This window comes from Aegilops tauschii, chromosome 3 (assembly GCF_002575655.3).
Source record: "Aegilops tauschii subsp. strangulata cultivar AL8/78 chromosome 3, Aet v6.0, whole genome shotgun sequence".
NCBI classification, from domain to species: domain Eukaryota; kingdom Viridiplantae; phylum Streptophyta; class Magnoliopsida; order Poales; family Poaceae; genus Aegilops; species Aegilops tauschii.
Window position 1 is genome coordinate 342,548,298 of NC_053037.3, and position 15,515 is coordinate 342,563,812.

A 15,515-nucleotide genomic window follows, 5' to 3' on the forward strand; every position below is an offset into this window, starting at 1 on the left:
GATGTACGTGTGAAATATTGGTTTGAATTTTTCTAACATTTTAAAACGTGTTTAAAATGCATTAAAAAATGAGTGCAAATGAACCTAGGTTCAAGTCCTCACTCGCGACAGTAGCACCATCACACACTTTCACTCGTTCGCACAACCAACTTCTCACAACAAGGCTCTGCATCTAAAACGCGTGCCCATCAAAATCGCACCACTCGGCTACACATTTCCCGATGCCTATACATCCCAAGAGAATAATAAAAGAAAACCGAAAGCACACGAAACCGAACAAAGTGAGCTAGAGACCAATATACATAAATAAAACCCAGAAAAAAGTTCCATTCACACACAATAGTCTGAAACAAAGAAGCTCATCTCCGACAGAAAAACCGTGCGCAACAGCAAGGCGCACGTATCCCTCTAGTAATGACCTATCTGTAAACAATCTAATTTTAGCCATAACTATTTGTGGGAAAGAAATTACAGACTACTTTGATACGGTGACAACAACAAAACTACTGTTTGTAAGTTGTCTATGAATATCTTAGAGTTAGCCTCTTTCTCTCTCCCCATTATCTCTCCTCCAAATTACTAAATTATATATGTGGCAACTCTTACATTAGACACTGTTGTTGTACATGTCTTAAAATCTGAGGAATTGTAATACACCCACTATTCATAATCAATTTTTTTTGTTATATATGACATAAAAAGTTTTCTTCAGCAGAACCAGTCTGTGATTGGATGATAAGGAGGACAGTGGTATTTCCAGCCCATTAGGGATCAAGCCCTAAACTTGACATAGATGATCACATTTCCTAGATTCATTTCAGACATTCAGCTAATGTGTGTTCAGTGGAGAAGACGTTCCCCTCAACTACGAAGGCTCTATAACGACTTCGTCAATGTCGAGATGATGTGCCGACTCAGTCTCTCAGAGGTGTTCATACAGGTATGGTGTGCATGGATGCGTTCATAGGAGTGAGCATATGCTGCATCTGTATTGTGTTCAAAAAAAGTTTTCTTCAGAAAAATGTTAGACATAAAAATTTAGTCGTGTCAATGTTGTTAAAATTTCTGAATTTATTTTTCGTGCCTATTTGATTTTCATCCGTTTCTCATCCGAAGAAGCCCGCACAGAGTCGTTGTCTGCTGTCCGTCCACTCTTATGTTGGCGAGAGGTCGACGAGAACGCTAGAAAATACTCGGAAAACGGATATTTCACTCCAATCGTTGGAGCAGCCAAGCCGCAAGTCCGACGAGTGCTCGCTCCTCCGGGCATTCGGAAATGCAAACCACCTCTCTGTCTTCCGCTCCGTCCTCTCGGCCCCCCTCCGCGCCACCGCCTCCGCCCCCGCACGTCGCCTTTCCCTCGCTCCGTCGCCGAGACCTCCTCTTGCTCTCAGCGTCGCCTCTTCCACTCGCGCTCTCTCCGGCGGCCGCCTCGGCGCGCGGGCTGTTCCGCATGCCGCCGCCGGGACTGGCCAACCGCTACTTCCTCGTGCGCGCTGGCGAGTCCGTGTACGAGGGGCAGGGACTCCTCCGGACCAACCCCGTCGCCAAGACGTCCGTCGACAGCGGTCTCTCCCCCGCCGGCCGCCGCCAGGCCGCGCGCGCCGCGCTCGAGCTCCGCCGCCTTGGTGCATGCGAGGACGACTGCTGGATATGGCCCTCCATCACCCAGCGCGCCTACCAGGCCGCCGAGATCATCGCTGCCGCCAACAGCATCAACCGCAGGTGCCTGTCTATCCACATCCTCGTGGGCTATGAGTATGACCCGTCGGTCAGTGATCCTGTACTGAGATTGTTGGTTACTTGATGTGAAGTAAAATCGTGCCGGAGTATAGCTTCTTGGACGCGCGGGGGCTGGGTGCGTACGAGGGGAAGAGGTTAGAAGCATTGCCAGAGGTATTATTCATCCGATCTTTCGAGCTCCAAGCTAAATTCTACTAGCACTTACAACGAGTATTAGAGGAACAACTGACTTGAGGGATCACAGAGATGCAGTATATTTAATTGAAGACGTTGGTACCTTAGTTTTTGGAGAAATTTCAGAATACATTATTGCAACGAATGAACTTTAGAAATTGGAGTGCACTGACCTTGCAGATGTACATGTTGAATAATTAGGCATTTTCCCGTTTAGTTTAATCCAGAAAAATAATGGATAAAACATGAATAGCAATATATTGATGAAACTAGAAACTAGCAACAATTCGTTGAGACTAGTCATGCAATCAAAATCATAAGCCAATGCATCATATCCATGTCAATTGCTATTAGCAATAAACCAAATGCTAGCCCTAACAGTGAGGATAAGATGGCATACGGCGCAGTAGCAGAAGGTGCAGATGTCCCGATCGTCATGTCGCTGAAGAGGTCGTTGACGTCGGGGAAGAAGTCGTCGTTAGGGAACTCGTCGTCAGTGATGTCGCCGTTCGCAGCCACGATGAACAAGACTCCAGCAGTCGCGTAAGGACGCTCCCCAAAAACCTGATCGCCCCTCTCCCGTACCGGATCACAAGAGACGGGGTTTCGGAGGCCTGCTGTCTCACTTCCCGGTGCACGCCAGGAAGAGAGATGGGAAAGAGATAGGCGGCTCAATGCTTTGGAATGAGACGAAAGGTTGTTGTGCTGCTTGGAACAACAGAGGAGCGACCTCTTATATACGTGAGAAGAGTTGAAACTGGCCTTCATTAGTAGAAGAGAAACCGGTGCAATAAACACCATTAAACAGACGCACTAAAAACCATTAAGGAGAGAAGAAACGAGCGCACTAAAAACCACACGAAGTGTTTAGTTTCTTCTCCCATTTATGTGTCAATTGTTTCAACTTTCTTCTCGCGTGATAAAACAGCGCATACACGTGGCATTGGTCAATTTTTCACACAACCTTGTCATGCATGGATGGGCCACATGAGCCTCTGGGATTTATTTTGAATTATTGGCACAAAATATGAATTATTATATGGGTTATGGCCAATAACTCCAACAGTACATTGCAAAACTGAAATACGAAGGATTGGTGAGATTCTGCTTGCCACGAAGGCAGCAACAGTCACTGGTTCTAGATCCGCCTAATAGAATATGTGAATCTACTAAATCTCTACAGAGAGATAGGCTCATTTGAAAATAGGATAGGTTCAGAAACATAAATTAAGAACAGGATGTGTCCTCTGTGAATTCTGAGAACTAATTTAGAGAAACAGTACATCCTGACATAAAAGTCATGTTGCCATTTTTATCATTAGGCAAGTTTCCATGCCTGTTTGAAGTTACTGGTAGCTAACCAGTGAGATTAGTAGTATTTTCATTGGTAAACATACGCTAGTGTGCAAATGAGTATCCTGGAGGGAGAATATTCTCCGAATCTCGGTGTCAACATAATGTATCGTCTGAGTTATGTTTATCAGGCTCAACATAATTCGGTGCAACAGATACAGATAATTTTGGTTTGGTAGATTTTTTTCCTACAATGATCGAGTTTTCTTCATTGTCATGGATTTAGGTGTATGCAGCTGATAATATTTCGTCAGACATCAAACCACCTCCTACTTATGATGGTACACCTAACGAGAGCGTGGCGGACGTATTTGTTCGGGTAACACAGCTCATGTCAATACTAGAGACTCAGTACTCAGGGGATACTGTTGTCATCGTTTCGCCAGATTCTGACAACTTGTCAATTCTTCAAGCTGGGTTGATAGGACTGGACCTGCGGAGGTAAAAACTAATCCTTGTGAACTCCACTTCATTTTGCAAGCTTATCAGAAGGATTTCCTGTGGACGTACTACTTGCATCAGATATTTGGATCTCCGTTCCCTTTGATCCATAAACATACACCATGGATAGTTACTGATTGAAGGGAAACATATCCTGACTAACTGACCAAATATTTTAGTTTTAAGTTTTGTGGTCGTTTGGTTGCTGTAGTAAGCTGGATCATCTGAACTGTTGGTCGGTTGTATCTCTCTATCTTAAGTATGATACATGCAGCCCTCCTGCATGGTTCAAAAATAAAAGAGATACATATCCTGATTAATGATGCAACTTCTGCAGGCATGACAGCCTGTTCTTTCAGCCGGGTGAGGTCCGAGCCGTTGATCCTGCCAGTATACCTGAATACAAGCAACCAGCCTCTAGTGTTTTTAAGTGTACAAACCCACCAAGTTGCAAATAATTTACTTCTTGTTACCATACGTTTCATATCCCCTGTACATGAAAGAATATCCCCATGACATTGTATAGCTTAATGGCTGTGTATATAGCTGAAAATGCGTTCACTGCAGCACATGTGACAGCCAGCAAATCTGATAGTTTCTACCATGATACTTCGTATAATGAATCCAAGTAGCAGTGTTTGAATACGCTGTATCATGGTAGTAATGTTGAGATTTTTCCGCAAGGGAATTTACCTTTGTTCAGGGCAAAAAACATGTAAACCATATAACGATTTTGCGATACATCTTTGAAATAGGCGAAAGCTCCAATAACAGCAACTCCAATGGGGCGACCCATTTCGTCCGGTGGCGTCCGTTTGGGTCGGCGCGAACATAAAAGGCGGCCCAAACGGACGCGCGTCCGCTTTTCGTCCGCGGGCGACCCATTCCCGGCCCATTTTTGAGCCGGATTTGCGTCGGCGCGGACAAGCGACGGACGCGCGCACGCTCGTCTTCTCCTCCCCCGGGCCCGCTGGTCGGTGGCACATTGGCCTCCCCCCATCCAACAGCAACCCTTGCCCGCCTCCTTCGTCGCCGACGCCGACGCCCATTTTTGCGGAAGACTCTGCCAGCTGCCGGCACCTCCACATCCGCCCAGCAACGTCGCCCACTCCCACGTCGCCCGCCACCGCCGTCTTGCCGCCGGGAGCCAACTGCTTCCCACCCCCGCACCCTCCCACCACACAGCCGCCCGCGATCAAGAAGCCGCCTCGCCGCCCCGGCCAGATCCTCACCGGCATGCTCGTCGGACGCCAGCAGGGCAGCTAGCTGGTACATGCGCGCCGCGACTCCCTTCGCCGGCCGTCTCCTTCGTCGACGCCCGCAAGCTATTCGAGAGTTTGCCAAGGTACAAAATGGACTCCGCCGACGAGTTCTTTTTTCACAATTTCCTTTGCGACTCCGACGATTCATCGTCCGATGACGAGGAGGAGATATTGGCTGCCGTGTTGGTCCATCACCACCACAACAGCCAGCGGCCGTTGTTCCATGGCTCCATTCCGGGCCACCTTCTGGCGTTGAATCGCAATCGAGAGAGCGGGCATTTCCTTCTTTGGAAGGACTACTTTGATACAACAAACCTGTTGTTCAAACATCAAAAATTCCGCCGCCGTTTCCGTATGAGTAGGCATCTTTTCAACCGTATTAGAGAGGGGGTGGTCGGCTATGATGACTATTTCGAGTGCAAAGAGGATGTCGTTGGCAAGATTGGTTTCTCCTCTTATCAGAAATGCACTGCCGCCATCCGAATGCTTGCATACGGAGTGCCCGGTGATCTCATTGACGAGTACGTCTGTATGAGTGAGTCCCTGTATAAGTTTTGCAAGGCTGTTATTGTTGTGTTTGGCCCTGAGTACTTGAGAGAGCCGACTCCTAAAGATACAGCCCGTTTGTTGGCGATGAATGTTAGCAGGGGCTTTCCAGGGATGCTTGGCAGCATAGACTGGATGCACTGGGAGTGGAGAAACTGCCCTTCTGCTTGGCAAGGGCAGTATAAGGGCCATGTCAGGGCTTGCACTGTCATACTAGAGGCTGTGGCGTCTCAAGATCTCTGGATCTGGCACTCTTTCTTTGGCATGGCTGGATCACACAATGATATCAACGTGCTTCATCGCTCGCCGGTGTTTGCTAGACTTGCCGAAGGCAACAGCCCACTATTGAACTTTACTACCAACGGCCACAACTACGACAAAGGTTACTACCTGGGTGACGGTATCTATCTTCAGTGGACCACTATTGTCAAGACAATACCCAACCCTGTCGGAGAGAAGAGGAAAAGATTTGCCCAAGAGCAAGAGAGTGTTAGGAAGGATGTCGAGCATTGTCACAACCCTAGCTTACCCTAGCTTAGGCCTTGCCTGTCACACCATAAGCTTTCCTGCATCATGTTTAAGTTTTATGAAACTTTGAAATGGGGACTGATAAACCCTAGCAGCAAATGAAATTCAACTAGGGTCAAAGTTAAATCTTTTCAATGAACCCAAAATGCCCCTCATAAATGTTCATCATTTTTGTTTTGGTCCAGAACCTCTACCAAAAATGATGCACCCTTTTCTAGGACACTCTGGGTTATTGAATTAAATCATACATTATTTGTTCTTGGACATTTAAATGCTATAAATAATTTTAAATGTCCAAATGATCTTGAAAGTAAATGAGGGCGGTTGGAAATATTCCAAACAGAGCCCACAAACACTTTCAGAATTTTTTAAAATGCTCTCACATTTTTATTAAAGCAAAAACAATTACAAAAAATAGAAAAACAGAAATTAAATAGAAAACCGGAGAGAGAGGGCACTATACCTGGCAGCACACTTACCTGGCCCAGCCCACACGGCCACCTGCCAGTCATCGTCCTCCTCCAGCCAGAAGGACGAGAGCGCGTGGCCACCGCGCGCAAGCACACGCCCCGGCCACCTCCTGCTTGTCACCTCGTCCTGGACGGCCTAGATTCGCCACGATACCCCCCGGACCCCTCTCACTCCTCCCCTCCTCTGCTCCCTTCCCTCTCTCTATTTGTGGGCGCCGGAGAACGCCGACGAGCACCGCCGCGTCCACCGCCTCGCCCTCGCTTCTCCGACCGGTCCACGAGCTCCCCCGTTGACCTCTATGTCGTCTCCGCCGATCCACGCAACTGGAAGGGCCTCGGAGCGTCGTCCCCGACCTCTTCTTCCTCCCTCGGATGCCTGAGATCGCCGCCGACGCCCCGCCTGCTCCAGCCCTTCCCCGAGCCCGCTTCGGCGCCCCCTGCACTCGCGTGAGCCAATACGCTGAACCCCTCTCTCCCCGTGCTTTATTTCCCTCTATAGCCGCCGTTCCCATCGAGCCCGAGAGCTCAGCTCCGCCGGCGATGTCGCCACCGTGGCCTGAGCTCGACCCAGCCGTGCCCTTGCACCGCATCTTGCTCCTGGTGCCTCCAGGAGGCCGCCCAGCCCCTTTGCTCGCTCGCCTGCTTGCTCTAGCGCCACGCCCGTGCAGGCAGTAGCTCCGGCCGTCGCCCCGCGCATCGCCGTTAGCGATTCCGGCCACCCTAGCACCACCCACCACCACTGGTCGACACGCCTTGTCGCGCTGCATCTGCAGGACCCAGCCACGCGAGCTCCCGTCACCGGAGTTGGCCGGACGGGCAAACCCGCCGTGTCTCGATTAGCACCGGCGGCTAACCGCCGTTTTGGATGACGTGGACACATCATTAGGGGCAAATGCGCCACTAATTAAACCCCACAGTCACTGACACTGGACCCCACCGGATAACTAATCCTCGGTTTAAAAATAAACCCTTTTGGTTAAAGCCACAGACAATGACAAGTGGGTCCCGCCTATCATGTTTGACTTGGACCGGCCCTGTTGACCAGATGATGTCAGCATGACCTAATGCTGACGCAGTAAATATTTTCTGGGATTTCAAATAAATCAGAGATGATTTATTTATTTCAGTAAGTACCCCAAACTTCTAAAAATCATAGAAATTCAACCGTAACTCCAAATGAAATAAGTTATACATGAAAAATGATCAGAAAAATCCAATCTATCCATCTGTACCATTTTCATGCATGTTAGGACAACTTTTGGCTACTGTTTAGGACAAATCAAATGAATGGCATTTAAATAACCATATGTGGAGTTCGAATTTGAACCTTGGGTTCAAACCAACTACACTTAGTTGTGTTGCTAGTTGCATTAGGTCAAACCACAACATATTGCCATGTCATGATCATGCATCATATTGTTGCATTGCACTGATTGTGTTTCTTCTCTGTTGCCGGTTTTTGTTCCCTCTCAGTAAACGTGGTTCCGACGATGAGATCGATGACACCAATGAAGAACTATACTATTTTCAGAAGTGCCGGGCAAGCAAAACCCCCTTGTTCGTTCCGATACAATCCCACTCTCTCGCTCCTGCTCTCATTTACTGCATTAGGACAACAACGATTCAACTGTTACATGTTGCGGTAGTTGAACCCCTTTTCTTTGCATAACCTGTCATTGCCACAGTAAATAGATGAAACCCACTAGCATGAGTAGGAGTTGTTTGAGCCCTGATGTGCCTACTCATTCATGCTTGTTGTCATGCCTGCTACTGCTTAGAGTTGAGTCAGGTCTGATTCATCCGGGATGAATTGAAATGTGGTGAACATGTCTTACTGTTGAGAGCTAAGTGTGTGAACATGATTTCGTAAAGGTGGCGGTGAGAGGCCATGTAGGAGTACATGGTGGGTTGTCTCATTGAAACCGTCCTCGGGAACTGAGTTCTGTATTTGTGATCCATGAACAGCTACTACCACGCGTTGGGCCTGAAACCAATGGACCCTCTCGACTTATTAACCGCACATGTCCTCTGTCCGGGTGTTGCAAGTAGTTTCTAGTGTTTGTAGTATGCTGGAGGCCGTGCGCAACGCTGACCTGAGGGGTGGGATGTGATGCGGTAGGCACGTGGCCCGGTGTACCGAGTCGCCCGTTTGGTGACCCGGGAACACTGCACACATCGTTCGGGGCCGTATGTGGAAACCTCGGCCGGACTCCCTGTGGATGGAACTTGAATAGGCGATAAACCTGGACTAGGGACTTGTGTGGTTAGTCAGGTCATGGCCGACACCCTCGCTGGGCTTCCGCTTGAAGGTTGCCGAGTACATGTCGTGTAAACGGCGATAAGTGGTGAGAGCGTGTGTGAAGAAGTACACCCCTGCAGGGTTAACATCATCTATTCGAATAGCCGCGTCCGTGGTAAAGGACTTCTGGGTTGCCTATACAATTCATAGACAAGTGAAAGTGGATACTCTAAAATGCGCAAGATAAGTGTGAGTGCTATGGATGGCGTTCTCGTAGGGAGACGGGAGCGGATCCATAGTGGTGTATTGATATGGTGAATATGTGGACTCGTGTGCGCCACCTCAAAAGAGTTACTTGCAGTCGTAGTTCAGGATAGCCACCGAGTCAAAGCTGGCTTGCTGCAGTTAAACTCCACCACCCCCTTTGTTGATACTGATGCATATGTAGCTAGTTCTGATGTAAGTCTTGCTGGGTACATTTGTACTCACGTTTGCTTAACTTATGTTTTTGCAGAGAGACTTAAGTCTCGCTAGTAGTTCCGCGTGGACTTCGATGTTTAGCTTGTTACCTCAGCTACGATCTTGTGCCCTCGGCAGGGTCTTGTAGATAGTCAGGCTTCTCAGCCTTTTCATTTGTAGTTGTCTGTACTCAGACAAGTTAAGCATCCGCTTGTGCTTGTTGCTTGTATGACTTGAATGCTGGGTCATCAGACCCATGTTTGTAATATCTGGCTCTTCAGAGCCTAATGAATAAATACTTTGAGTTGTAGAGTTTGGTTGTGATGCCATGTTGTATTTGCACATATCGAGCATATTGTGTGTATGATTTGAAATGCTTGGTATGTGTGGGATCCGACTATCTAGTTGTTTATTCTTGGTAGCCTCTCTTATGGGGAAATGTCTCCTAGTGCTTCCACTGAGCCGTGGTAGCTTGCTACTGCTCCGGGACACTTAGGCTGGCCGGCATGTGTCCTTCTTCGTTCCTGTGTTTGTCCCTTTGGGGAAATGTCACGCGGTGTCTACCGGAGTCCTGTTAGCCTGCTACAGCCTGGATCCTCCGGAGTCCTGTTAGCCCAGCTGCTACAGCCCGGATTCACTCGCTGATGACCGACACGTTCGTTGCTAGGTCATGTATGCCTGTCCCTGTAAGTTAGTGCCACTTTGGGTTTACGACTAGTCATGTCGGCCCGGGTTCTCTGTCATATGGATGCTAGCGACACTATCATATACGTGAGCCAAAAGGCGCAAACGGTCCCGGGCCAGGTAAGGTGGCACCCGTGGGAATACCGTGCGTGAGGCCGCAAAGTGATATGATGTGTTAAATGCTAGATCGGTGTGACTTAGGATCGGGGTCCTGACAGCTTTGGTATCAGAGCCTGACTGCCTGTAGGATTACCAAGCCAAACTGGTCGAAGTTGAGTCTAGAAATGCTTTAGTTATATAAGGGAATTGATTGGGGAAGGGACCGTAAGGCTCTTTTTACTCCTTTACCTTATGCCCTTTTGATCTGAGTCAACCTCTTCTTTTCTACGGGGATTAAGAACTAGGCTTCTCATCTTTCTATCAGGATCACGTGTTACTAATCCATAGACTTATAGGATTGATGGATTCAAGTCTCAGTTCAGTTTCTACTACTTTCGTATGTTCATAGTTGGCCTCAGAACCTTGATATTGTGATGTTGAGTGGTTATACCACCATTTTGCAGGATGTCTCAAATCTTTTTGACCATTTACAGCCGTTATGCTGTCCGAGTCATCCCAGGTTTCCAAATAGTCTGATGCATTTGCAAATCCCTTCTTTCCGTTCCCGATGTTTCTTTGGGCCAGTTTAACCACACTAATTGGTGAGTTGAGGTACTCTGTTGCCTCGACATATATGTTGGAGTTATTATTATGACCCTATGTGTCTTAGAGAACCACTCACTAATCTAGCAATGCTTTGTATCCTCCGTGTGATGATTCTCGCCATTATTCTCGAAAGCATACCGTGATGCCATTTAGTTAGTAGGCATTCTATTTCTGGGTTCTTGAGCTCAAGATTCACCCTACTTACTTCATGTTGATAGTGTTTGCTAGTTCCTTTAGGATATTAGTAACCTTTGCGATAGTCCTCGAGGTCCGTGGTATCTCATTCTTCCAATACCATGAACCATCATGGGAGAAGTTCTTTGGAACCAAAAGATCACAACCAGGGTGCTCTTGAGGAGTACCCCATTCATATTGTGACTCTGCCGGTTCGACCTTTCTGCATGGGTTATCTGGAAGAAATATGTTGAACTCGTTCGACATGCTAATCTATGTACCCACAACTCAGAAAATCGTATGTTCCTTTGAGTTGTCCCTCTTTAGTTGTTTTCTGACCTTCGTCTATCAATTGATGGTCAAGAGCATGTTATGCATTGATGCTCATCGATGCCTATTATTTTTATGGTTCGTCGGTCCGTTCTATTCCAGAATGACTAGGAGAAACAAACTCCAGTACCTTATCCATTTCTAGGATTGGGTCAAAGTAGTTGTATTCCGCAGATCAAATGCCAAACCAGCTTTTGTTCTGTTCTACCTTGGAGTATTACCCTATTTATGTCAAGAATATCATAGGAATTTCACCATCTCTTATGAATTCTTGATGTAGTGATACTTCTCACCATCATCATTCATTCCTTGGTTCCTGTGTTATTGTAAACGGAATGCCGACAAGTCAATCGTGATGTGTGAAATCAATACTCCTAGCAACTGTGTTGCTTGGTAGTTAATGGACAATAACCTCATTCTTAGCGTGTTGGTTATAGAATCATCATTCTAAGATAGATTGTGCTACCTAGACCATTTTCCTGGTGCATTCTTCGATCAATGAGTTAGGATTGTGTCAACCCCTTGCTTATTTGATCACATCGTTTTGCCCTGAAAAGCAAGATTGTTCTCGAGCTTAATAACATATTGGTGGTTCGCGATTTTCCGAATATCTTCTCGGAAGTATCACCAGGTTGTCCCCTGACCGATATGTTGAGTTTGTGATCAAGTTGGTTGTCCTCTAAACCACCCCTTCTTCGAGAATCTGTGTTGGATACCCTGAGCTAGTTGGTTAAGCTAAACAACAACTTGGAGAGTTGGAAGATGGAAGCTTGTCCGACTTAGTTCATCATTAAGGGATATCTTTGTGTGTGTGTGTGTGTTGAAGAAAGATGATATCTTCATCGATTGACCTCTGTGTTCAGTTGTTGGATTTATTGTCTTAACCAATCCTTTGATTTGAGTATGGGCTATCGTCAAATCAATTCGGAACCAACGATGTTCGTAATGTTGTCTTACTTGTGGGTGATTCCTCGAGCATACACCGTTATATCTTTTGGGTCTGACCAATGCTATCACCATGTTCACTTAACTGTGGAATTCCACCTATATGGAAGCCTGGATGGATTGTTGTTGAGCCCATCAGCAACATTTTTATCTCCTCCATGATTCGTGTTGAACATCCAGCTAGTGTTGGAAACTTTGTAAACAATGCCTTCGTGTCCCGCTCATGAGGTATATGTTTGGATGAAAGAAGAGACTTCCCCTAATTCATGTGCATTCGATGCAAGTTGCCGCCGTGAATTCGAGAAAGATTGTTTTTGCTTCCTCTGGAATCATCCCAAGTTAGTCACGCCTATGTGCGAAGTACTCTATGGTTTGATAGGTTGGCTGCCTCCATTCTGTATGTGTTCCTAGCACACCAAGCCACTGGTTTATTTGTTCAAGGAGAAGAAGTTCCTTCTTAGGATCCGGACTTATGAAAGGACTTCGATATCCTCATTGATGGTTCCCAACCAGAACTCGGTAGTGTTTTGTTGTAAGACTACTATGTGGTCATGCTTGTCTGGGACAGCGTGTTCACATGTGTGTAGCAGAACCCGCTCATGTTTTGGAGCTTGCTATCGTAGTTCATCTCCCGAGAATCTCGCAACGTCATCTCGTCGGTTTGTGTTGCAAACTTTCTTTCCAGACATGCTGTCTGAAATACCCTGTTAGCAACCAGATCTGAATCTCAGGCAGGTATGATGGTTGGAACTATTCCAAGATCTATAATGTAGGTTCCGGCAAGGTTGATGTTTTGGCCAACACACTTAGCTGGAAGATCTATTATTATAGTATCTTGAATGAGCAATTTATCCATCTTCTCCATGAGGATTTCATGCGACTCATTCTAGAAGTTGTTCCTTAGGGATTCTTGTGCTCTCGGTTTCTTCGATGATACTATAACCATTCAAACGGTGGAATCACTCTCGACTGTTGAGTTTTCCCCAGTTACTAGAATCATTCCCAACATTTGCATTTTGTTCCTAGCTTGCACCCGCCATTGTGCCAATTTTCCATGGGCTGCCCCTCTCAGTAATTGTTGTTCAACATCATCTTTAAGAGTGGTCCTACCATGGGTCCCATCCATTTCCGATGATAAGCAAAAATCATCCATTGCGTTGTCTTCAACAAGGTAGTCCACATCATCCACTCTAGTATGAGTATGCCATTTCTTCAAGCTCCTTCACACGATCGTTTGTGATTGCCTTAGGCTGGTATAAAGAGTTTCAATGATCTTTGTATAAAAAGTAATTCTTTTTGCCACTCAAGGGAATAACTCTACGAGTCGCCTTCCCCAAGGTGCCCCGTTATGGAAGCATAGCAATTCATCTCCTCGCTACTTTGAAACCATGCACTATCTTACTCAAGCGTGGAATTGTTGCCTACCAACTTGAACCTTTGTCATATGTTATTTTTCCATCCCTCTGATGTGTGTTTTAACTCAAGAGGTGTTCTTACATCTCACTCCATGAGTCGATGTTGAGTTGCCCGATCTCAAGAAGATCGTTTCCAGTAGAGTTTCTTTCTGTCATCATCGTGTTGGATGAAGTTCCCGAAGGCAGAGACGTCAAGATCAATATGAAGCATGAATCAACATCTTCAAGAAGGGCAATTGGATCATGAAGATCGTGTTAGATTTGTGTCCCCTCTATCTTCTTACCTCACGTCTTGAATCTCGGGACGAGATTCTTGTTTAGTGGGGGTGAGTTGTCACAACCCCAGCTTACCCTAGCTTAGGCCGTGCCTGCCACTGCATAAGCTTCCCTACATCATGTTTAAGTTTTATGAAACTTTGAAATTGGGATTGATAAACCCTAGCAGCAAATGAAATTCAACTAGCGTCAAAGTTAAATCTTTTCAATGAACCCAAAATGCCCCTCATAAATGTTCATCATTTTTGTTTTGGCCAGAACCTCTGCCAAAAATGGTGCACCCTTTTCTAGGACACTCTGGGTTATTGAATTAAATCATACATTATTTGTTCTTGGACATTTAAATGCTATAAATAATTTTAAATGTCCAAATGATATTGAAAGTAAATGAGGGCTGTTGGAAATATTCCAAACAGAGCCCACAAATATTTTCAGGATTTTTGAAAATGCTCTGGCATTTTTATTAAAGCAAAAACAATTAGAGAAAATAGAAAAACAGAAACTAAATAGAAAACCGGAGAGAGAGGGCACTGTACCTGGCAGCACACTTACCTGGCCCAGCTAGCGGCCCAGCCCACATGGCCACCTGCCAGTCATCGTCCTCCTCCACCCAGAAGGACGAGAGCGCGTGGCCACCGCGCGCAAGCACACGCCCCGGCCACCTCCTGCTTGACGCCTCCCCCTGGACGGCCTAGAGTCGCGACGATACCCCACGGACCCCTCTCACTCCTCCCCTCCTCTGCTCCCTCCCCTCTCTCTGTTTGTGGGCGCCCGAGAATGCCGACGAGCACCGCCGCGTCCACCGCCTCGCCCTCGCTTCTTCGACCGGTCCACGAGCTCCGCCGTCGACTTCTATGTCGTCTCCGCCGATCCACGCAACCGGAAGGGCCTCGGGGCGTCGTCCCCGACCTCTTCTTCCTCCCTCGGATGCCCGAGATCGCCGCCGACGCCCCGCCTGCTCCAGCCCTTCCCCGAGCCCGCTTCGGCGCCCCCTGCACTCGCCGTGAGCCAATACGCCGAACCTCTCTCTCCCCGTGCTCTATTTCCCTCTCTAGCCACCGTTCCCTTCGAGCCCGAGAGCTCGGCTCCGCCAGCGATGTCGCCACCGTGGCCTAAGCTCGACCCAGCCGTGCCCTTGCACCGCATCATGCTCCTGGTGCCTCCAGGAGGCCGCCCAACCCCTTTGCTCGCTCGCCTGCTTGCTCCGGCCGCCGCCCCGCTCACCGCAGTTAGCGATTCCGACCACCCTAGCACCACCCACCACCATTGGTCGATGCGCTTTATCGCGCTACATCTGCAGGACCCAGCCGCGCGAGCTCCCGTCACCGGAGTTGGCCAGACGGGCAACCCCGCCGTGTCCCGATTAGCACCGGCAGCTAACCGCCGTTTTGGATGACATGGACACGTCATTAGGGGCTAATGCGCCACTAATTAAACCCCACAGTCACTGACACTGGACCCCACCGGATAACTAATCCTCCGTTTAAAAATAAACCCTTTTGGTTAAAGCCACAGACAATGACAAGCGGGTCCCGCCTATCAGGTTTGACTTGGACCGGCCCTGTTGACCGGATGACAGCATGACCTAATGCTGATGCAGTAAATATTTTCTGGGATTTTAAATAAATCAGAGATGATTTATTTATTTCAGAAAATGCCCCAAACTTCTAAAAATCATAGAAATTCAACCGTAACTCCAAATGAAATAAGTTATACATGAAAAATGATCAGAAAAATCCAATCTATCCATCTGTACCACTTTCATGCATGT

General features: G+C 47.3%; 1 protein-coding gene across 2 annotated transcripts; it reads left to right on the plus strand.

Annotated features, from left to right (window-relative positions):
* Positions 1-1,182: 1,182 nt before the first annotated feature.
* LOC109745451 (uncharacterized) lies at positions 1,183-9,527 on the plus strand. 2 transcript variants are annotated; one of them, XM_073510496.1, is made up of 4 exons: positions 1,183-1,725; positions 1,815-1,896; positions 3,497-3,711; positions 9,271-9,527. In XM_073510496.1, the coding sequence occupies exons 1-4, from the start codon at positions 1,277-1,279 to the stop codon at positions 9,278-9,280; spliced, it is 756 nt and encodes a 251-aa protein (XP_073366597.1). In that variant the 5' UTR covers positions 1,183-1,276; the 3' UTR covers positions 9,281-9,527. The 2 variants fall into 2 exon arrangements, with proteins under 2 accessions (XP_073366597.1, XP_020160160.1); XM_020304571.3 differs by lacking the exon at positions 9,271-9,527 and adding an exon at positions 4,049-4,280 and having other exon boundaries at positions 1,185-1,725.
* Positions 9,528-15,515: the final 5,988 nt, after the last annotated feature.